The 22,946-nt window shown below is 43.0% G+C and overlaps 1 protein-coding gene across 1 annotated transcript in view; it reads left to right on the top strand.

Moving 5' to 3' along the window:
* Positions 1-22,946, top strand: part of LOC139694898 (pH-sensitive chloride channel 2-like) — a 59,052-nt gene that overhangs the window by 30,737 nt on the left and 5,369 nt on the right. The window contains 3 exon segments of the mRNA XM_071593400.1: positions 18,155-18,370; positions 18,496-18,703; positions 21,423-21,646. Of these exon segments, the coding sequence (XP_071449501.1) occupies positions 18,155-18,370; positions 18,496-18,703; positions 21,423-21,646 (648 nt within the window).

Raw genomic sequence — 22,946 nt, 5'->3', positions numbered from 1 at the left:
TGAAATACTGATATTGACGCGAAATCGCATGAAGATCACGTGTGGACATGAAAAATAAAACTCCGTGAAAAAAAATCAACATAAAGTAAAAATTGGTGACATATTGACTGTGTAATAACATACTATTGCAATCAAAGCAATCGTGTTGGATAAACAACAATGTGACCTAAATGAATACGAAAATATCAGTGTCAGAATACTTGTCACTACGTATTACTGTGTCTCGAAAGAAGGCACACCCTACTGACCGAACCAGATAAGAAAAAATAGACACATTTAATGGCAACCTGTCGCAGTCGCTCATTATGCGTCCCAATAGTTTCGCAAATGACGCCTATTTTTCCCATCACCATTTGATGAACCTGACAAATAGTATTGTTGTGTTGGAGTGGATATTGTTTTAACTCCAAAATGGCCGTATCTTGGTGGTTTACTGTCTCCATGTTGTCTCGTTGTCGAAATTTAGTTCACGGCAAAAACATTTTCTTTGAAATTTGCTGAAATCCGTCAATATTTCCCTAAGTAAATATGTGCAAACTTGTGGAAAGCTTTGAACATTTTAAGCAGGAAATTTTATGCTAATAAATGTTGGCTGGTAATTATTTTTCTGAAATTCAGTTAGATCCTCGCTTGTAGCGAAGAGGAATTTAATGTAAACTGCGATAGCATTAATTCAATAATATGAAAAATATACGTAAGAGAAATCTTGATGGCACTACCTACGTGGTGTTTGTGGAAAAAACACAAAATACTGAGATATATTTGAATGTAAATTGAAAACCAGTGACTAAAACAAAAAATAAACACTGCTGTAGCGCCTAAAACACGGATATATTACCCTTCGTGTTCCAATTTCATGTTGGCAAAAATTTAGGCATAATTGAGGGCATTCTCTTGGGGATAACTGTCCAAACACACTCATTGGCATCGTATTACGTGCGGCAGAACAAACATAGGACCACACTTCGCTTGTCATTAAAAGGTATACCCACTTACCATTTCAACCCTTTCTCACAGATGTCTCACGCACTAAAACTAGCCATATTTCACAAACAGCAATAGATAGGGGATAGGGGAAAGTGGGCGTAGACAGAGAGAGAAACCTGGCGTTGGCATTAGCATACTCTTATAACCATAGGCGATCAGGGGTAGAATAGTTCTGCGTTCCATCTGGCGCACGACGAAACTTAAAGTGCTCTCTACATGACACCCCATGCAGGAATCGGGATATCATTGTAAAATCCAGTCACTTCCTGATTCGAACCCTAGCCCTCGGGATGAGGAACCAATCAATACACTAAAGCACCGAACCAACTCCATCCCCTTAACGACTGGAATTCTGAAAAGCCTTGAGATTGCGCTTCACATTATATTGACAATTAGTTATTTGCGAGTTCGATGTTTTGTTGTAGATTAGTTGCGACCATTTTATGTGAAGGGGGGAAATCGGATGCGCGGAATTGAACTCATTGAAGGAGCAGCATCGTTCTGTGATATTATGCGTGAAACTCAGAAAATAATCATTCACGGAAACTTTTAAGCTGGCTATCAAGTCTTATGGTGAGGATGCTATGAAACGTTTTGAGCGTCATGAATGGTTAACCCGGTTCAAAAAGGAGCGGCAATCAGGGGAAGACGACGAGCATTCCGGAAGACCATCAGCGTCGACTGATGACGCCCTAATCGAGAAAGTGCACGATTTCGTTCGTGCAAATCGATGCTTGATTTTTAGGGAACCTGCAGAAGAGCGTGGCATCTCGATTGGTTCGTGCCATAAAATTCTCACTACAAAATTGATGATGCATCGAGTCGCCACCAAAATCGTGCCTCGCCTGATGACAGCAGACCAGGAACAATATCGAGTTCAAGTATGTCGAAAACTGTTTGATTGAGCTGAAGAGGATGAAGCCTTCTTGTCCAGAGTCGTAACAGATCATTGGATCATGGATATGGCATCGAAACAAAAGTGCAATCTTCAAAACGGATTGGCGAAACATCCTCTTGTCCCAAAAGAGCTCCACAAGTTCTCTCGGATGTAAAGGTGATTTTGACTGTTTCTTTGATGCTTAAGAGGGTTTTGCATCACGAATACCCACCCAAAGGCCATAAAATCAACACGGAGCACTAACTGGGGATTGCAGAAAGCCTGAGAGAGAGAATCAGGCGAAAACGGCCCGAACTTTGAAGGAGCGGTGTGTGGTTTTTTCACCACGACAACGTGCTGCCTCATTCGTCACTCAGATCTCGTGAGTTTTGAGCCAAAAGCAAGACCGCTCTTCTTCCCCACCAACCCTACTACTTACCAGACCTAGCTTCATTTGACTATTTCCTGATCCCCAAACCAAAAGCTTCGTTCAAAGGAAAAAGATTTGCCACCATTCCAGAGATGTAGGAAAATTCGACGGAGGAGATTATGAGCATTCCGGAAGAAGCGTTCCAGGACTTTTTCAAAAAGTGGAAACACCGTCGAGAGAAGTGTCCATATACGTTGGAGAGGATACCGCTGTAAAGGGGACCCTGGCCAATAATTTGTTAGTGCAGTATCTTATAATAAAAAAGTTCGGAAAGTTTTGATCACGTTGTTTATTTGCACGGCTGTAATCGTTGCTGTGGATACAATTTGAGGAAACTATAACCGATGCATTAAAGTAATTATTTATCAAGACCGTTAATGGCACACGCCATCTTGTTTATTTATACTTGGGTAGCAGTCTGCTCTCGTTTCCGTGGTCGCAGATGGGAGAAACTATAACCAAATCATTGAGGTTTTATCAATGGGGAAACAGCTTAAATACAATCACGTGAAGGAGGAAACCGATTTCTTGGGAGATGCTGTGATTTTTTTACACTTACTGGAGAACCGAGTACGAAAAAAATGACAGTATAGCATCGCACGTGATGCCTTTATGAACGCGACTATGAATGAAACTTGCTAAACTATTCTATTTACTGCCGACAGTGATTCAGTCGTGATAACATTTATTACATTAACTATTCCAGTCAAGTCTTGATGCTTTATTTCCTGATTCCCTTTCTTAGTTAAATAAACCAAGCTCTTTGATTGAAATATAAGGAAACTGAGAGCATTATTTCAATAGCCGGTGTTACCAATTGAGAAATTAGTGGCTGAGTGAAACTTAAATGCGCTCTTCGGCCGTTACCAAAGACATTCACTCGAAATTTCTTTTGGTGTTTTAAAATTAAACTTTTGAGGATAACTTCGGAGTTTTTTATCCTGGGTATCCTTTACTTTTACGGAAATTGCTCGTTTTAACCCTGTTCACACTTCGATGGGCATGGATGAAGACATCGTTTCTCCAAGGCCCGCAACTTCCCCCTGGGGCCTCCGCCGAAGGGACCCTCCGCCTCGACTATTTCCTCATCCAGCCCCGACTCACCTCATGAGGCGCGAAGTCTTCCGCAGCTCTTTTTTCTCTCCCCCCCAACCTCCCAACCCGTCGGATGCAACCGACGCGCACTTGCTCCGGCCGGATCTTCTGTCTAGTTTCCACGGAGAAGCGTTTTATGTACCTCATACCAACAACTCCCGGGAACACCATTACCTACCGAGCCTATTTCACGAACCCATTTGAAACGCAAGGGAGAGATCAAAGCAAAAAGCCTCGCCGCATTCGTCTTTTTTTTCCTTTAATTTTTTTATTCCGTCATTGGCGCCTTCCGATCGTTTTTTGTCGTCACTGCTGAGGGTTTAAAAATTGGTGCTCTTTATCCTCATGTCTTTTCTCGCTCGAAGTCTCTGTCGAAATCAGTCGTTTCTATGGTTCGCCCTTGCCTACTTTGACCACCGCGTGCGTTAGCAACTCTATGACATCAACACTTTAGTGCTTGCGCCGTACTAGTAATGAAACGCGAATTAAAAAAAACATCGCGTTTGAATCATTATCTCCGGTATAACTCGCTCGTTCTTTTTGCTGCTCGCATTTCCCGATGTAGAGGCGGAAAACTTTATTCAACTATCTTTTTACAGTTCTTATTATCGCGACGGAGGTAGAAATGTATGGCAAGTACGGAACCCTTGAACAATAAAAATTAGGACAACAATCTCTCCGCCGGTGCTTAGTATTAGGTGCAGTACGTAGTGGTAATTATCGAAAGGGGTGGTGATCTAAGGTTAAGGTCATCCGCACAATTACAAATTGGATGTCATTTGGTTGAGGTAAGATATTCAGTGAACGGATAATTGAGTGGCGCATCCAAAATATTATAGGATCTAGGCTGGGAATCACTCACGGAGCGAAGGTCAAACTACTGATTAAATCTCTCGCATAAATTGGAAGGACTTCTCTTCAGCAGTGACGTTGAAAATGTATTGTAACCCCATCGTATTACGGTAGGAGAGATCATGTCAATCAAATTAGAGAGAATAAGCGTAGAACAGATAGATTTAAGATGCCATTTTTCCCACGAACGAAAGGCGATCAAAATAAATGTATCTGATCGCACTATGGGGGTGGGGAATTATTTTCCTTTTTCTATTCGAAGTAGTCTACTATGTTGTCATTATCTCAACCAACCAAAGTAGTTATTATCCTTTTTGTTGCAAATAGTTCCTTTTATAAGATAAGTGTGTGCCATATAGATGTCGCAGTGCATGTACCTTTAGTTTTAATGCTATCCCCATCATTTGGAATATTTTGCATTTTTTTGTTAGCTAATATTTTAATAAACTTAATATTTGAATTAGCAGACTGCTGGTGAAACCCTCCTCCTGCCACACTCCCAAGCGTTAGCTTACAGAAATAAAAATATAAACAGGAACCCAGCAAAACATTTTTTGCGGTCATCGTTTTGCTGGACCTTAAAAATTTAATGAAAAACGCGCTCGCTGAAAAGGTTTGTTGAAGTTTTGGGTGAAGCAGACATCAATCAAAATCCTAGAAGGCATTCACAGATCTTTGAGTCGGGTGCGCGCAATTCTAATTGTTTTGTTGGAGCGATGGACCACGAATTGCAGTTCCCGGAATGCGCTCGCTCCTCTACGACGTCACTATTGCCAGATGAATGGCGTGAACGCAGTTGCGGTCTTTTACTTCCTAAAGGGGGGTTTCATATCATTGCTTTTCAAATCCTAGAAACTGTGGGAGATGCCGCAACAGTTACTTTTAGCGGAATCATCCGCTGAATCCGCCCAATTCCGAAGTGTAAGTATTCCTCGGTAGCATAACTGGTTTTATTCTGCCGGACATCGAGGGATCCGCTTCGAATTCCGACCGAGGCGAATGATTTTTACCCATTGGAATTGTTTCACTGCTTTACGTCTATCGTAATGTGTGTTGCCAAATACTATATTGAAAAAATCACTCAACATAGTGAATTGTCGTTGGGTGGCATCGTTAGTGGTTATAGGTATCAATTATCTTTATCGATGGTATTCACTCGCAGGAAATATACGTTAAAATATTATCGAATCGGATGTTAAGAATGTAACATTATCATTGGTAATATGTCGTTCGAGAAAGGTTTTGGATGGTCACAGACTTAACTGCGACACATTTCTTAGCCTCTTCATAGAATGCACATCCCAATATCCTACTCTACAACAAGTCCCTCTTCAACTCTGTGTACTTCCTTCCTCCATTCATCCAGTTCAATATCCCTATCCTATTTCCTCCCTTTCCCCGTTTGCCTAACATTCTCCACTCTATTACAGTCTTCAACATCCTACTGCCGATCAAAACGACCCTTCATCCATTTTTCCTGCCTCCATGGGTTTTCTCCCAACAAACCCCTCTCTTCGCCCACTATACCAAGTACTTCCTCATTTGTTTTCTTCTCTGTCCATTTCACCTTTTCCATTCTTCTCCACACCCACATTTCCAAAGCCTCCAGTCTACATATATCCTCCTGCTTCAATGACCGCGTTTCCGCGCCGTACATAACTACGTTCCATTACAAAGTTTTTAAAGTCTTTTCTTAATATCCTTACTCAACATTCCCGTCATCAACTCCCTCCTCATTGTGAAAGCCTCTTTGCCCAGCGCAATTCTTCTCCTTACGTCCCTACCACTTTGACCGTGTCGGACCAAAATATTTCCGAGATTGGTACACTGTTTATAAACTTCTCTAGTTTATCAAAAACCTATTTTAATATTTTAATTAGCATCCTCTTTTAAACAGCAGATAATTATTAATTGGAAGATGTTGACAAATTGCACCTTTCAGTTTCCTCATCTATTGAATCAGTTAGGATACCAGTAACAATGTAAATGGGAAAAGTGAATTCAGGAGGGATATCATATTTACGACGCAGAAGTAATTAAAAAAGAAGAAATGTTTTCATTGGCCGACGATCATTGAAAACATTAAAAAATCGTTACTCGAATTCTTCAAAACACATTCAAATTGGTCCAATAAAAATATAATTTAGCAACATGTGTTATATTCCGTCACCGTCGGGATTTGAACCCAGGCCCTGGGATTTGGGCAGCAAATGCACTATCCATCAAAGGCCAATTTCCCCAAAATATGTCAGGGGAGCAAAAATATTTTTAAAAATAGAATGGCGCCTTAGTTGGTGTTGTAAGCTGTCTCCATGAAGAGGTCCAAGAAGGGACCATTTGGTCTCAATTTCGCCCAAATAAAGACCATTATCTATCTATCTATCTATCTATCTCCCAGTCTGATGTCTATTTCAAAGCCAGATTTGAGTCCTCAGGCATAAATATGTGGGTCAAGGTAGTCCAGGGGGTAGAGCGTCGGACTACTGACCGGAGGATCCCGGGTTCGATTTCCAGCCAATAAGCCTCTCTGGGCACCTGCAGCTCCACCCAAGCCATGTGATTTTTCGAGTACCAGATCTTCCTGGGAAACCATAACCGGCAGAGGGAAAGGAACTGGCCCCCTTACCTATTCGAGAGGTGATTGAAATGCTTTGCCGGCAGCATGTATTCAAATCGATATAGTATTCCTGCGGCGTCGTCGGTGCGACGTGATGTACCCAATCGTATTGCCACAGTTAAAGATAGGAAATCATAACCGCTGCAGAACCTGGAAATTCAAGCTTTGGCCATGGAAACGCATCCATGATACAAGAAGTCCCACGTGATTCACTCCCGTGCGAGTTGATTTATTCACCACGCCCTTTAACTCGTTTCCGGGCGACCTTGTGGGCGATTCAGGTCGGAGGGATGAAGCATTTCTCCTTTAAAAACGTCCAGCCCTGCCCCGTCCCCGGTCTCCCCCACCCGAAGCAGGGCGCGCATCTAGGTCGAGGGTTGAAAATCCAGCGTTGACAACGCCTCCGAGACAGAGGAATCATTCATTCGTTCGAGCGCATGCGTGAGGCTCACCCGGAGTCATTGCATTTCCTAAGGACGATTTGGGAAACGTTTAAAGGGATTGGGATACAAGTTTCACCGATGAACTCAAATGGGCTGTTATTGTCTCCACTGGCCCCCACATGTCAATCCGGCTGACCGCTGAGGTCCGACGGACAGATAAGCATGACACATGAACCGAAAGAGTCGTCCTGTGTGCAAAAATATGCCTTGAGGTAATATTTTCCCCTTCTATTACCATAAACTAAATCAAAGAATTTTTAAGTTACCTAAAGGTTTTATGATTGCATTATATGTTCATATTTTTATGTATATATTATATATATATATATATATATATATATATATATATATATATATATATGTATATATTATATATATATATATATATATATATATATATATATATGTATGTATATATTATATATATATATATATATATATATATATATATATATATATATATATATATATATATATATATTTATTTATTTATCAGGTAATCTACAAGTTAAGGTAGGTTTTTGGATGGACACAGCTCCTAAATAAATATTTTGTGACTCCTATGAAAACACAACATCCTACTCTACATTACGTCCCTCTTCATCTCTAAGTAAGTTCTTCATCCCGTCCAGCATCCATATCCTGTTCCTTCCCTTTTATCGTTTGCCAAACATTCTCCCCTCTATCAAAGTCTTCAACAACCCACTGCCAATCAATACCCCCTTCATCCACTTTTCCTGCCTCCAAAGGATTTCTCCCAAAACCCTCTCTCTTCGCTCACCATACCAAATACTTCCTAATTTGTTTTCTTCTCTGTCCATTTCACCTTCTCCATCATTCTCCACAACCACATTTCAAAAGCCTCCAATCTACGTCTATCCTCCTGCTTCTATGACCTTGTTTCCACGCCTTACATAGCTACCCTCCATACCAAGCTTTTTTGAGTCTTTTCTTAATATCCTTACTCAACGTCCCTGCCATCAACTCCCTCTTCTTTGTGAAAGCCTCTTTGCCTAACGCAATTCTTTTACTTACGTCCCGACTACTTTGACCGTGTTGGTCCAAAACACTACCGAGATACGTAAACTGTTTTACCTGCTCTAGTATTTGCCCTCCTATTCTAATGTTAAGCTTGGCCTTTTTCTTTCTAGAAAATCGCATAACCTTTGTTTTATTAATATTGATTCTCATCCCATACCTGTCGCACTGAATTTCCAATTCACTCAGCAATGCTTGCAACCCCTTGGCTGACTGACAAACTAAAGCTTGGTCATCAATACACCCAACTGATTTTACAAATGCATCGCCCACTTTCATTTCTACCTCCAGTTCTTCCCATGCCTCTTTAAACATTTCCTCTGCATACAGGTTGAATAGCAGTGGTGGTAACTGGCAACCCTGCCTTACGCCTCATCCTGACACTGCCTATCCGGACTCTCCGTTTCCCACCCGCACCTGAGCAGTCTGAGACATGTACAGGTGTTGGATAAGCCTCCTTTCCCTCTAATCTATTCCTATTTTCTGCAATATAATCATTAGTCTTTTCCGAATTCACTCTATTCACGCTTTTTCGAAATCTACAAAGCTGGCAAATAACTCCGGGTTGTACTCTATATTCCTTGATTAATAATCTCATTACTGCAATGGCTTCACGCCTGCCTCTCCACTTCCTAAACCAAAACTGATCATCCCCTAAGTAAACATTCACCCTACTCTTTATTGTTTTGTTTATGTTCCTAAGAACAACCTTAGCTCAATGGAATATCAAACTTATCGTCCTGTAGTCCTCACATGATGTAGCATTTACCTTTTTCAGAATAGGAACTAAAACTGATCTCACAAAGTCTTCCGGCCAGATTCCTTCCTCATAGATACTATGAATAAGCCCATATAGCCTCTTCCTCCCACATTTTCCTAAACATTTCAATAGTTCCACAGGAATTTTATCCACCCCCTCGGACTTATTAAGTTTCATCGCCCTTAACGCCTTTTCTACCTTATCGTCGAGTATGCCTGGACCTAAGCTATCTTCCACTACGGCATGTTCCTTTTCTCTGTCTAACTATGTTGGTCTAAGTTCTTTACTATACAGTTCTTCTATATATTCCTTCCATCTCTCTTGGATCGTTCCTGTGTCTACTATTATCTTACCCGCCTTATCTCTAACTGTTAGCATAGATCTTCCTTTCTTACTTCCCGATAAAGATTTAACTTTTCTGTACAGCGCACCAAATTCACCTTTCCTCTGCAAACTTTCGATATCCTCACACTGCGTCTTCCACCATACTTCTTTTGCTTTATTTGTTGCCCCCTCAATTAATTTTTTAACTTTTTGCACTTCATTTTGCCTAATTCAGTATTTACATTCTTTCTTTTTCTCCTCTCATCCATCTTTGTATCATCTCATCCATGATCCATGGGTTCCTAGTCCTCTTAGCGTTAACGGGCCAACGGGCTTCTTTTGCGGCTTTAAACAACCCTTTCTTGATACTTTCCCATGTTTCTTCGATAGTACTTAGCTCTTTACCATCCTCCATGATTTCCTCTACCGCCTGCTGGTACTCCTTCTTTTTCAAACCATTTAATGCTTCTACATTCCATTTCCTACCTTGCCGCCCCTGCTTTATCTTTTTGAAAAGGACGCTAATTTCATAAAACTAAATTGTGGTCATAGTCGGCATCCACTCCCGGGAAGCTGTGCGAATTTATCACACTGTTCCTAAACCTCTGTCTAACCAGAATAAATCTAGCTGATAACTTGCTGAGTCACCTGGTATTTTCCATGCATACCTGCGTCTTTTGTGGTGTCTAAACCAAGTGTTAGTGATGACTAACCCCTTGCCTCCAGCAGAAATCAATTGCTTTCTCCCCACGGTCCTTCCTCGTGCCTAAACTGTTTTCCCCCATCTCATCACCATCTCTTCCTTTGCCTACTGCTGCATTCTAATCCCCCATCACTATCAAATGTTTCCCCAGCAGGAACACATGCGATTTTATCCTCTAATTGATCGTATATCCTATCGACCTCTTCCTCTGTATGGTTGCTCGGTAGCAAGTATACCTGAATAATAACCAAGTACTTCGGTTCTGCTTTTATCTCTACTAGTAGTATGCTATCCGTTACCTTTTCTATGTTGACTATGCTTTTTCCTATCTCTTCATTTAATACTATGGCAACCTCTCGTTGGCTCTCGTCCCGGTCCCCGTGTATTATTCTATAATCATCACTCCAGTAATCCCCGCTATCCTTCCATCTCACCTCACATAGACCTAAAATATCTTTATTTCCCCTTTCCATCTCTTGCATAATAGTTTTCCTGTCCTTATCATTGTTCTAACATTCCACATTCCAATTTTACCGAATTTGGTCTTCTTTTCCTGCGTCTTCCATCCTGCTGCTGCTGGTTTTCCCTTGTAAGGGTTTCGTGGGATGAGGACCCACAGAAGCCTTGCCTCCTTCGCTGCCGTGCATGACACACAGCTGATTGGGCCAAGTTCCGTAGTTGCCAGGACTTAAAATCTCTTTCGTGACCATCATATTTATTTTGGGAATGATAATTGAGGTGGTTTCTCGTTGCCTTCATCAATAGTGTTTTTAACGTTAGACTATCTCTTACTGGCCACCCCTCTGGGGTCAGATGCCATTGCAGCCGCCTCACTGAGGAACAGACCCTGAGTGGACTACCTTTCGTATGGCGCATGGGCGACTCTACCAGGAGCAATTATTATTACTCCCGCCTGCACAGCTCTAGGGGTCATCGGAACATATATATATATATATATATATATATATATATATATATATATATATATATATATATGTATATATAAAATATAATATTATTATTATTATATATTATATATTATATATTATTATTATTTATTATATTATATATTATATATATATATATATTATATTATATTATATAATATAATTTATATATAATATATATATTATATATAATAATAATATTATATTATATATAATATATTGTATATATAATATAATATATATATATATATATGCTATATATTCCGATGACCCCTAGAGCTGTGCAGGTGGGAGTAATAATAATTGCTCCTGGTAGAGTCGCCCATGCCAGATAGGTCAAAGGTTAGGAGCCATACGAAAGGTAGTCCATATATATATATATATATATATATATATATATATATATATATATATATATATATATATATATATATTTGGCGGGATTTCGTGTTCGAACACGAAATCCCCCAAAATCACCAAACGGCGAATAAATACTAATTTATATAGAAACAGATATAAGGAAAAGGGATAGGAACACACATAAAGGACGAACACAATAAAGGTGGGGAAGGCGGAATCGTACGGATCACAAGAGTAAAAATATTTCCTTGACCGGGATTCGAACAACGGATCATTCCACTTGCCGGGCGGATTCTCTTAACCACTTGAGCTATGGTTCAATTTATTTTTATTCGGTCTAGTATGTTACACTGCTAGTGTTTACATTGTACACATTGTCAGCTTACAGATTATGGTTACAGAATATTTTTTTCCTTATTATGGTTACACACTTACATAGACATAAATTCATATACATGGCATAAAACAATTGTGACCATGAACAATACTGTGGAAGGAAATAATAAAGGCAGGGTTCACAAAATATAGAAGGAATTATTTGGATTAGCGACGGAACATTAGATTTGGTTGGAATTATTGATAGCTTTGAAGCACAGTTATTCAGAAAAACAACTTTTTAACCACGGACGAAGTGTGTCCGGTACCGGGGGCAGCCACATCCGTTCCACCAATGCTTGCATGCCTTTAGCGGAATGTTTATTCGCGGTTCTCATCTGTGTGAATTCCACGATTAGGGTGGTCATTATGAAGGATTTGAAGCTCGGAAAGAGCCGAAAGTTCAAGGTGATCAGATTCATGTCGGTAATGGCACCACCACCGAACACGTCCCAGGTTTTATAGATCTTTTTTAGAGCTTCCCATTCTCTGATTTTATCGTTGCATCCAAGGATGAGATGTGCGACGTTGTCTATTCGACCGCATGACGGACAAAGGGGCGAATCGGCTAGCCGAAGATGGTGCCTCACTTCCCTCGTCATGACTGTGTTCGCGATTAGGTTAAACATTCCACTACGTGCCTCATCGTTCGCCCTGCTGGTCGCCCAGTTTTTCCAAGAAATCGTTCTTTTTAATGTATCTTGTTGCTGCTCGGTAAGCGCTCTGACATACAGGGTCTTCACCCGAATTGCTTCTCCATCTCGCAGGAGAGAAGCGACTTTTTTCGTTTCATCAAATGCCCTCCGGTGGCATACGTCGCGCGCGAGTTCCTGCCACGCGTCCTTGAGGAGTGCCTTGCGCCACGCGTCGTCACCGCCGAGGATGCGCAGGCTAAGCTTCGCGTAGACCACCTTCGCCTTTAGAGCTGTATCGGTTAAATTGAGACCACCCTGCTCAAACGGGCCATAGAGCTGGTTTCGGGACACTTTCTTTACGTAGCCATTCCAGATCATTTGGTTGGACACTCTAATAAAGTATGCGTTGTATTTAGTGGGTAAGGGCCATAGATGGGCCACATACCATATCCTTGGGAAGACAATCTGATTGAGGAGGCGGACGCGGGTCACGATCGGGAGGGAAGGGAGTGAAAGCATTCCAACACTCCATTTTACATGATGGTCAATAATTCCCCAGTTTCGCTCAATCGTGGGAGCCAACTCCCTCTCCCACCAGAACCCCAAGATTTTGAGCGAGGGCGCTTCTGACCAACCGATGGAGTTCGAGGGCCGGTCGCCCTTCAGCAGCAAAAACCCGGATTTCCGGTTATTGAGGAAGATACCACCCTGCTCATATGACTTTAATATGTCGTGGGCTAGGGCCATGTGGGACGGGTCGTCTACGAAGAGCGTTATGTCGTCAGCGTATGCGACGCCCAGGCAGACGGCGCCGTGACGACGTACCCCGATTCCACTGCTCTGTAGTCGTCTGAGTATGGGGTCTAAGGCAAGGGCGAACAGCAGCATTGACAGTGGGCAGCCCTGCCGAACGGAGTTACTGACGGGGATGGGCGGCGAGGTGGCATTGTTTATCCTAATTATAGAGTATATTCCGTTATACATCGTTGATACGGCACGAATGAAGTACTCGGGGAAGGCCATCTTCTTGAGCACGGTGAGAATCCATTCGATCCGGACCAGGTCAAATGCTTTCTCAAGATCGATAGCCACGAGTGATAAAAAACGATCACCATACAAGGGGGCGGAAAAAATGATGTCACGAATTAAAAGTGCTGCATCGAAAATGTTTCGCGTTTTCGACACGGCGTACTGGGATGGAGAGAGGACGATGTCGGCAGCAGCCGTCATTCTACATCGTAGGACGTGCGCCAATATTTTATAGTCTGCGTTTAAAAGGGCGATTGGCCTGAAGTCGTTGAACGACTTTGGCCGCGTCTTCTTTGGTATAAGCGTTATCACGGCGGTCCTCTGACTTGCAGTCAGAGAGCCGCTAGCTAAAATACAGTTAAAAAGGTGGGTTAAAATAGGTTTTAAAACATCCCAGTACGCTAAATAAAATTCAAAGGGTAGGCCGTCCAAGCCGGGTGCTTTGCCCTTCGGGAACATGGACGAGACGCAGTCCAGTTCGTCTGAACTTATGTCTCGACAAAGATCGTCTTTTTGATCTGTAGGAAGCGTAGGGAGAGGGGGTGCGTCTCCCTCCTTCCATGGAGGATACCTGTTAAAGGTGTTTTGAAAGTGCCGGCCCGCTTCCTTAAGGAGGTCGGTGTCACCGGCGGCAGATTCTCTGACAGGGATTCTGTCTATATCGGAGCCAGAGTTGGATTTCATCCAGCACCGAAGCTCAGATAGCGTTAGGGGGCCCCCTTTATCCGTGTCCAGTTCTTTTTGCCACTGTTGGGGAGCGTATTTTTGGAGCTCGTGGCCCAGGATAATTTTTTTTATGGACGAAACTTGGGCGTGGAAACCCTCCGGCGCCACATCCTTACGCAGGAGCTCTTCCAGCGCTCGGCGGTAGAAGGAGATGGTGTAGTTATTTTCCCTACGCCACTCCAAAGTTTGCCTTTTGATGTGGGTGACAATGTGGGGTTTGAAAACCTCGTCCCACCATAGAGCGAGGTTTGCACCGGGACGGAGTGCCGCGATCAGTGCACACACCCGGGTGCGGATAGAATCACGACGAGTCGCGTCCTCCAACACGCGGAGGTCCATGCGCCACACGGAGCCGCAGCGGTGGACGTGCGCGCCCGGGGTTGTGTCCGGGCACGTAACTCCAATGATCACTGCGCAGTGATCAGAGAAGGACACCGGGAGGGTGTCCACTGTCTGGACATCATTCTTTAGGGATGTCGAGACGAAGAGGTAGTCAATCCGCGTCCGAGAGTTAGGCCCTGATCGCGTGAAGGGGGCGGGACCGGCGCAATAAGAACGCACTGCGTCAATCGCTCTAATGGAGTCGAGCATCAGTGAGAGCGCCCGGCTTGGATAGTATGTCACGTTATCCCTGTTCGAGGCACTATCCTCTCGGCGGTAGATAGTGTTAAAATCTCCCCCCAATATGGCCCTCCCCGAGAAGGAATACAGGTACGGGAGGAGAAGTTCATTGAAATATGTTTCGCGCTCTGCCCTCGCGCGCTCACCGGAGGGAGCGTAAAGGTTTGTGATATGGATACCATTCACGATAACGGACGTTATTCGGCCCGAGGGGTGGCGGCGAACATGAGAGAACGGAATGCCATTTCGGACTAGGGTGGTGGTGCCAGAATGACTTTCGGCGAAATTGCCGATAGCCTGAAAGATGTTCGCATCCCAGACTATGTCCTCCTTTACCTCTTGAAGGAGGATTACATCAGCCCTAAGGTCGCGGAGAAAACGTTGGAGGACTGCAATTTTTAAAGCGCTATAAACGCCAGGAATATTAAGCGAAACAATATTCATTGGTGGAATGAGAGGACAGCTATGGGCACCGGACATCACTTACCAGAGTCCTGGTCATGGCTTACGTCGCTTCGGTCGCGGCTCGAACCCGGGCGACGAGTGCTTCGCCGCTTCCCAGGACGCTTCGTCCGACGGGTCGACGATCGAGGTCTCGAGTTGCCACCGCATACCTCCCCTCCGACCTCGTCCGAAGAGGAAGACCCAGCCGTGGTTTCTACGAAGAGCGGGTTACTTGGCGGCATTCCACGGGGGGCCCTGTTCGAGCGAGCAGAGCTGTGGGCCGTCCCAGCCTAGGAGGTGGCCTCAGGGGGGGGCGGGGTGGCGGACTGGTGGTCTTCTGCCGAAGGGGCCCCATCGGGAGAAATTAGAGGAGATCGGTCGAATTGGTCCGCCTCTAGAGGAGCCCTGGGAAGATCGTCGACACCTTGGCTGTCCTCAAAGGAGAATGACGATGGAATGTCTGGGATTGTTGACGTCGACAAGGTTTTGCTCGTACATGTGTCAACTTCCGCGGCCGGTGATACTTTCTTGATTTTCCGTGATACCATAATGGAGGGACCCGCCGTTGAGGAAGGGGGACAGTCGCAATCGGATACATCCTCCCCCGCTGTCACCCGTGATTCTCGGGGAGTTAGCAGCCCGTGAAGCAAGGATTGCGGGGAGAACGCATCGTTGGCGTGGCCAGAGAAAGGAAGGACGCAGGATGATCTGTCCTCTTTTGACGGGGTCACGGAGATAGGAGCCGGTGGTCGTGAGTGTGTATCCGAGCTGGTAGGGACCGCAGCTTGATCGATGTTCGAAATCAGCAGTGCAATGTCGTCCGTTCTCTTCTTCTTCGGATCCCTTTCTTCCGTTGACGACTTTCGCTCCCTCTGAAATTTCCCTCCAAGTGGAGGGGGATGCGGGGGTTCGGCGGGAACAGCTGGGGGCGCACCCTCGATAAGTATCAGGGACCGCGCCCTCTCCTCCACAGCCGTCTCGGGCTCATCTATCTCCTCGGCGGTGTTCGGATTAGAGGCCAAAAACATTGCCTCCGCATAGCTCTTCCCTCCCTGGTTCCGAGGGCAGGTCTTGCGCTCGTGGCCTTCTTGGTTGCAACGGGCGCAGGTGCGGCGCTGACCCTCGTAGATGATGATGGCCCGGTTGCCGCCGATGTGGAGGTACGAGGGGATATTTCTTTCGACCGTCATCCGCACCACTCTCGTACCTGTTAACACGCGCGCCAATTTGTCGCCCTCCCACCTGTTCTCCCACGAGCGATGGATTTTTCCAAAACGCTGAAGCTCGCCTGTTATATCTTCCAATGGGGTCTCCACGGGGAGACATAGAACCCTGACATTACAAGGGCTACCGGAGGTCTCGTCAATAGTAATCGTCGTCCTCGGATCATTTTTGGATGGAAACGGTAGTTTTCGTGGGATAAGATCTAGAATCCTCTTCATAGTAGCTTCAGTTGCCAATTTCAGGAATACCAAATGGCGGTTATATCCAAATTGGATCGCCACAATCTCTTCGGGTGTGAGGCCCAGCGACTCTAGTGTAAAGAGGTGGACCTCCAACGGAGTAGGGGGTTTCGCCTTCTCATCAACTTGCAAGGCGAGCGTGTTTACGCGACGTACGACCATTTTGAAAGAAATCAAATGGAGCACGCCAGCGCCAAGAAAAGAAGAAGAGCGCACTGAAAGCACTCCAAGAAGGAAAGAAAGAAAAAAAAACACTCACGAACGCTCCCTCCCCGCTACGCGCACCCGGCGGTAGCAAATAAAAAGGAGCCTAAGCTCTACACTAGTAGTCAAGGTCAGTCTTGATCCAGTAAACAAAACAAAGGCACGGCCTTCCCGGCGGAAGAAGTCGAGAGTCAAACTGCACGCTTCTTGATGAACTAGGCGGTCAACCGCCGCTCGAAACAAAACACGATCGGAACCTCGATTTCTGAGAGAGTCCGGCAGTGCCGCTCTCCAAACCCCGGCGGCCGAAGCCTCGGACGCCGGCGAATTTTAGACACTCGGTGAACACAGGCACGTCCTGCTATCGAGGCAGCTATCGAGGATCCGTGGGTCTAATATGTCGCCAAGCGCCCTGATACTTTAGCCAAGAGATGGCGTCAGGGGGCTGTTTCACCCACCAAAGGAGAAATACACACGACACAAGAGGAAAGGACAGTGGGTTGGTTAGAATTCATACAACATCATACAGGAAAGGTATACTGTATATACAGGGTTCGTCTGGAAAATAAGTGTACTGAGCTCAGGAAAAAAAAATTATTACACTTTTACATATCTTAAGCTAATATTCCTCAAAATAGGACCCTTGTGAGTCGATACACTTGTTCCAGGGGCGTTCCCATTCCTGGAACGCTCCCGCGAAGGCATCATCGGGAACCTCTCGAAGACTCGTCGTCGACCTCTTCTCTGCCCTCCAAGAACATCTTTTGCCACCGAAAGATCATGTTTCTGGACATGGCTGACTCCCCGTAAGCCTGGTTAATCATACCGACAGTTTCGGTAGACGATTTCCCAAGCTTCACCGCAAATTTGATGGAATAACGCTGCTCCAAAAACTTCGGCATCGCGTTCCGTGACCGGGGTCGAAGCGTGGAGGTTCGCGTTAACAGAGCTCCTCACTACACCACAGCTCAGAGCCGACTGCCTTTTTCAGCGTCGCTTGCCAACATACCCCCCTCCAATCGCAGCCCGTCAGAGCGGTGCTGGGCGCGGAGCGGCGCGCCCAGCCCAGTAGTCAGTACACTTATTTTCCGGACGAACCTGTATATATATATATATATATATATATATATATATATATATATATATATGCTGGCGATGTGCTGGCGATGGCTGAGCCAGGAGCTGTGCCTCCTACATCTCATGTCTCCTACACATCCTTTATAGGTTGAAATACCTGAAGACAATACTTGCATTAAGCGGCTGCTTGAACAACAGCTATGTTGAATGCACAGGGTTTTCTGAGCATGGCTGCATTCGCAAAAAGCACACTTATCACATTCTTGCTGATATTACCCATTCAGCTGTCCTCCACCAACAGCACAATACAGTTGTATCCATTATTTTCTCTCAGATGGCAATTTATATATCCATTGGAATAACGTAATGTCTTGGCAACACCAGCCAATTCATTTTCATAGGCTAATCCAAAATAAGAAATCACCTTTTTTTGCATGAGAATTGCCTTTTATCACATTGTTTTTCATTTTATCTTCTCTTTCTTTCAGGGCTGAAAATGATACATGTTCAGATGACTTATCAAGCTTTGGATATCTATCTGACACACAGTTCATCATGGCACTCACTGACCCTTGTCGCTATGATAAATTAGTTCGTCCATTTGCTGCTACCATGAATGATACAAGCAGTAAGGTTTCCAATGTGTCAGCAAGAGTGTATGTCTTCTTTTTGGGGTCCATTGAAGCACAGAGTTTGGTAAGTTATAACTCAATGCATAATAAAAAACCTTCATTGGTGATGCTCATCAGGTCAATCTAATTTAAACATCCTTGTCATCATTCACTTTGCATTTGACTTTTGCATGATTTTATTTATTTTAGCTCAGTTTTTACGGTGGATCTCAGGTTTTAATGATTTGCTTGTATAATGCTGTGTACTATGACTTGAGCATGTTTCAGAGGTAATATTTGTTTTGAAAGCTATGGTGTAGTTGTTATCTGTGATACGCTACTTTTTGGTTTTAAGGTTATGTGGATATGTGCTCATATAATTATAATTTTTAATAGAGTAAAGAAAAATCTAACTTGTGTATAGCTTGTTGAAAATTCAGACAAAACCAACTGCATGTGATCAACAAGTAAAATAATTCATGAAAATATATTTAAAAGTAGTGGGGGCATATCAAGGTAGTAGGGGCATTAGAAGAAGAAAATTCTTTTAAGATGTGGTTGTGCAGAAGAATGGAAATAGTGAAATGGTCTGAAAGGAAAACAAACAAGAAAGTGTAAGGCACAGAGGATGAGAAGAGGGTATTGCTGAAAGAAATTCTGAGGTTGGAGGAAATTTGCACGCAGAGCATTTTGGTTGGCAACAGTAGAGTCGGTACTGACTTATGAGGCAGAGAGCTAAGTCTTGGAGTGAATGCATGAAAAGTAAAATACAAGGTGTGGAGACGGAGGGGTTTAGGAGAGGAGACAGGATATCCATGTTAGTCTACTTGGCACCGTTTCAGCCATTACTTCAGTGAGGTGTTTCATCCTGGGTGTGAATGAGGGAAGACTAACTTTGCGGATTCCCCTGGAATTTTTATTTTGCACCGATGATGGTAGAACCTGCCAAGTTAGTCTTCCCTCAGTTACAGCTATCCAAGTTAGAAAGAGAATGCAATGATGGTATTAGATATGTAATAGACATGAAAGCATTAAAATATATCTGGAGATGAATGTCTCAAATTATATGGCCATGCTCGATGGATGGACGAGTAAGCATGGCCAAGAGCTCTGTTAGGATGGCCATCACCAGTAAGAAGGAAATGTGGACAGTTCAGGAAAGCATGTAAAGAGTAGAAATAGTCTTAATGATAGGGGACCAAGGCTTGAAAGATGGAGACTGTAATAACCAAGAATGCTGTATAATGAGAATAAAGGGTAACTTCCGAAAAGAATCATCAAACAGATATGAGAGAGGATGGGGTTTAGTTTGAGGAGTAGGCTATCAAATTCATAGATGATTATGGTCAAACAATGATAGGTTTACATGCGAACTAGAAATGCCAGCAGCATCTATCTGTCTTCAAATTTTCATGCCAATCTCAGTGTTTCTCGACTGACGGACTCTGAAGGAGGGCATTTTAATTAGGCTCCTAAAATGGGGTTTCGATGTTGTTATAATAGCTCAGATACTTTGGGGGCTTTGTGTGCTAATTAGTGGATTTTTTAGTGCTATATGTATGTGGGGGAGGTGACCGACAGCTAAGGTCATTTACGCCATTAGGGATATGTAGGTCATTTAGTAGAGGTTGTGAATATAAAATGAAGTCCACTCAAGTGAGCTAGTACCGTAGGTTTTCCCTTTCTTTCACCTTGCATGTAACTTTGTTTTAAACTTCCCCCTTTACAAACATAGAGCCAATAAAATTTATGGTCTCGGCTATCTCGTTGTCATAGTAGAGGTAATATGTTCAGGGAACAGAGGAAGGTTGAGTGAATATGCCTTACACAGCATTAAGGTGAATAGGAAGCATGCAAGAGAGCTAAAGAATGAGTTATTGTGAGGCGTGGACCAGGGCTTTAAGGATATTTTTGTGCCATGTTCGTTAGTGAATTGAATTGTGGTAGTTAGTAGTATCAGGGCCCAACAAAAATCTACCCTACAGTGGTAGACTTCTAATAATTATAAACATTCATCTTTTGAAGTCATCCTAATACTACCGTGATCCTTTTCCCAGTATTGAAATATATTTCCTTATCTTCATACGTATATCCTTTTCCCAAATGTTTTGCCAACATAAAAAAATCATCCACTTTTTACGTTGTTTTTCTGTTAATGTTCATTTGGAACACATATCCCTGAATAATAATCTCTCTATAACCTCATTGAAGCTATTTTGGCTTGCCTGTAGAGATGTTGTGGGCTCTCAGATGTAACATTGGCATGGAAAAATCTCTTGGGTGGGGTGAAGTTATGCCTGAGCATGCTGGGAATATTCTCGACACCTAAATTTGCTGAATGGAGGAGACCAGGTAAACTAGCATCTTCAGTTATTGCATTTAAACTCTGTTTTTTAACATATTTTTTCTCTTAAGCTCCTTCAGATACATGAAATGCGTAATAAGTTACATAATTTTAGAGCCATTTTTGCAGTTTCAGTGAGTGTTCCCGAGAGAATATATGAGCCAGCCGCAGTTGTACATATTGAGAGAAAGTCGGTGGCTTGGTACACATGGGTAATATTTTTGTACTTTTGTTTAATGGCATGAAGTAACCATCCATTCACTCTGTATTCTTTTAAAACCCCACTCTCATATATGCTCTTTCTCCATCTCTCTTGAGCTATATTGTATCAAGTCATATGAGTATGCTTACATGCAGAAAGGCTGGGATTAGGAGTGTTAATTTTCAAGTTTCCCCATAGCAGGATGATACAGTAAGTGCCTCCGCCTTGCACCTGATGCATTTTAATTCTCAATTACAGCAATTCACTGCACACCTTCTGCTACAACTTCAGTGGCACGACCCTCGTCTGTCATTCAAGAAGACTCGAGGTGCCGTAGTTGGTGAGTCTGCTTTGAAGGATCGGCTCTGGATTCCACACTTGTACCTCTCCAATGAAAGGGATTCCTTTGTAATGGGAGGCGGGGACCTGAAAGATGTCCTAATTTCAATTCAACCGGATGGAATGGTCCTTTATTCAAGCAGGTAAAGATCTAATATTTTGTGAAAACAATGTAAACCTCTAGTAGCTTCCAAAGTTCAACCTATAGGAACAAAGGTGTATGTTTAGGCTTCCTCTGTCACACTCTATGATATTAAGTCATTGAACAAGAAAGGAACTATGAATACAAAAAATAAACTAAAAAATAATGTGCCAAAAAAAGAAGAAAAGAAAAAGCTTAGCCTTCTTGTGGAATCAAACTTCTGACATGGTAAGAGAGCCTAAAGTATTAAGTATGTACCATTGAGTCATTGGTTTTTCTGTTCATATAATACTTTAATTTTTTAATTTTCCAAGTGATAAAATGCATACCTAATTTGTAAACAAAAGTGTGCCCTTCTTACTCATATTTTTGTGATTTTTACTACTCCAAAGTGTTCCACTATAAAAACACTTTTGTGGTTAAATTATGCTTTGTTGATGCACTCCTTTAATAATTTAATAATGGCTAACTATGGAAGATGCCAGTGATTCATTATGTCTGATGCACTGATATGTGTTTCTCTTTCTTTTTCTTTGATTATCCGTGGCTTCAGTCTTTCACCAAGATTGCAGCTACAAGGGTAATTCAAGTAAAACCTTAAAAGTGCATGAAAAGTCTCAAAACATTGTACCACTTTTCTGTATGTTTGCAGTAGTGACAGTCATGTTTTGGAGTTAGGCCAACCAACTCTGGTACCATTGCAAGAATGCAATAATACGGTAGAAACAATAGTGTAAACATGGCTGCCATTTTTGCAACATGAACCACAGAGGAACAGGGTTGCATGTACATAAGAATGTCACTCCAGCAGTGATTCATGGACTAGGAAGTTCGTAAGCAGTGTTACTTCTGTAACAGATTCCTCTCGGCCATGTCAGGAACACTCAGTAGCAATGCCAGGGATATTTCCAGAAGTTAGGGGTATTGTTTTTCTAGAGGTATCTGTGAGCAGCATTGGAACTCTTCTATTGCAAGTCATGGAGACTACATATAAGAATGATGTGTGAGAACCTTTTGCGTTGAAGAAGTTGTGAGAATAAAAATAGTTTTAAGGTTTGAATTTGCCTCTCTACCATAAAATAGTTCAGAGCCTGTATTGACTTAGAAACATAGTGTTTCATCTTTTTGGTATTTCTTCTTCTTTACTATTCTTGATTGTATTTCATGATATTTTCTCTGTCCTCTATTTGATTGCAAGTAATCCAAAATTTCTACCCCCTTCTTCAATTATCCAACACAGTCACCTCCATCTAATTTCCTTGTTTCAATGTATCCCTTCATACTTCCATGCTTATATGTAT

Source organism: Hetaerina americana, unplaced genomic scaffold (genome assembly GCF_022747635.1).
Source record: "Hetaerina americana unplaced genomic scaffold, ioHetAmer1.1.p SCAF_59, whole genome shotgun sequence".
NCBI lineage: Eukaryota > Metazoa > Arthropoda > Insecta > Odonata > Calopterygidae > Hetaerina > Hetaerina americana.
The sequence above is the reverse complement of the archived record's forward strand: the minus strand, read 5'-3'. Positions and strand labels throughout refer to the sequence as shown.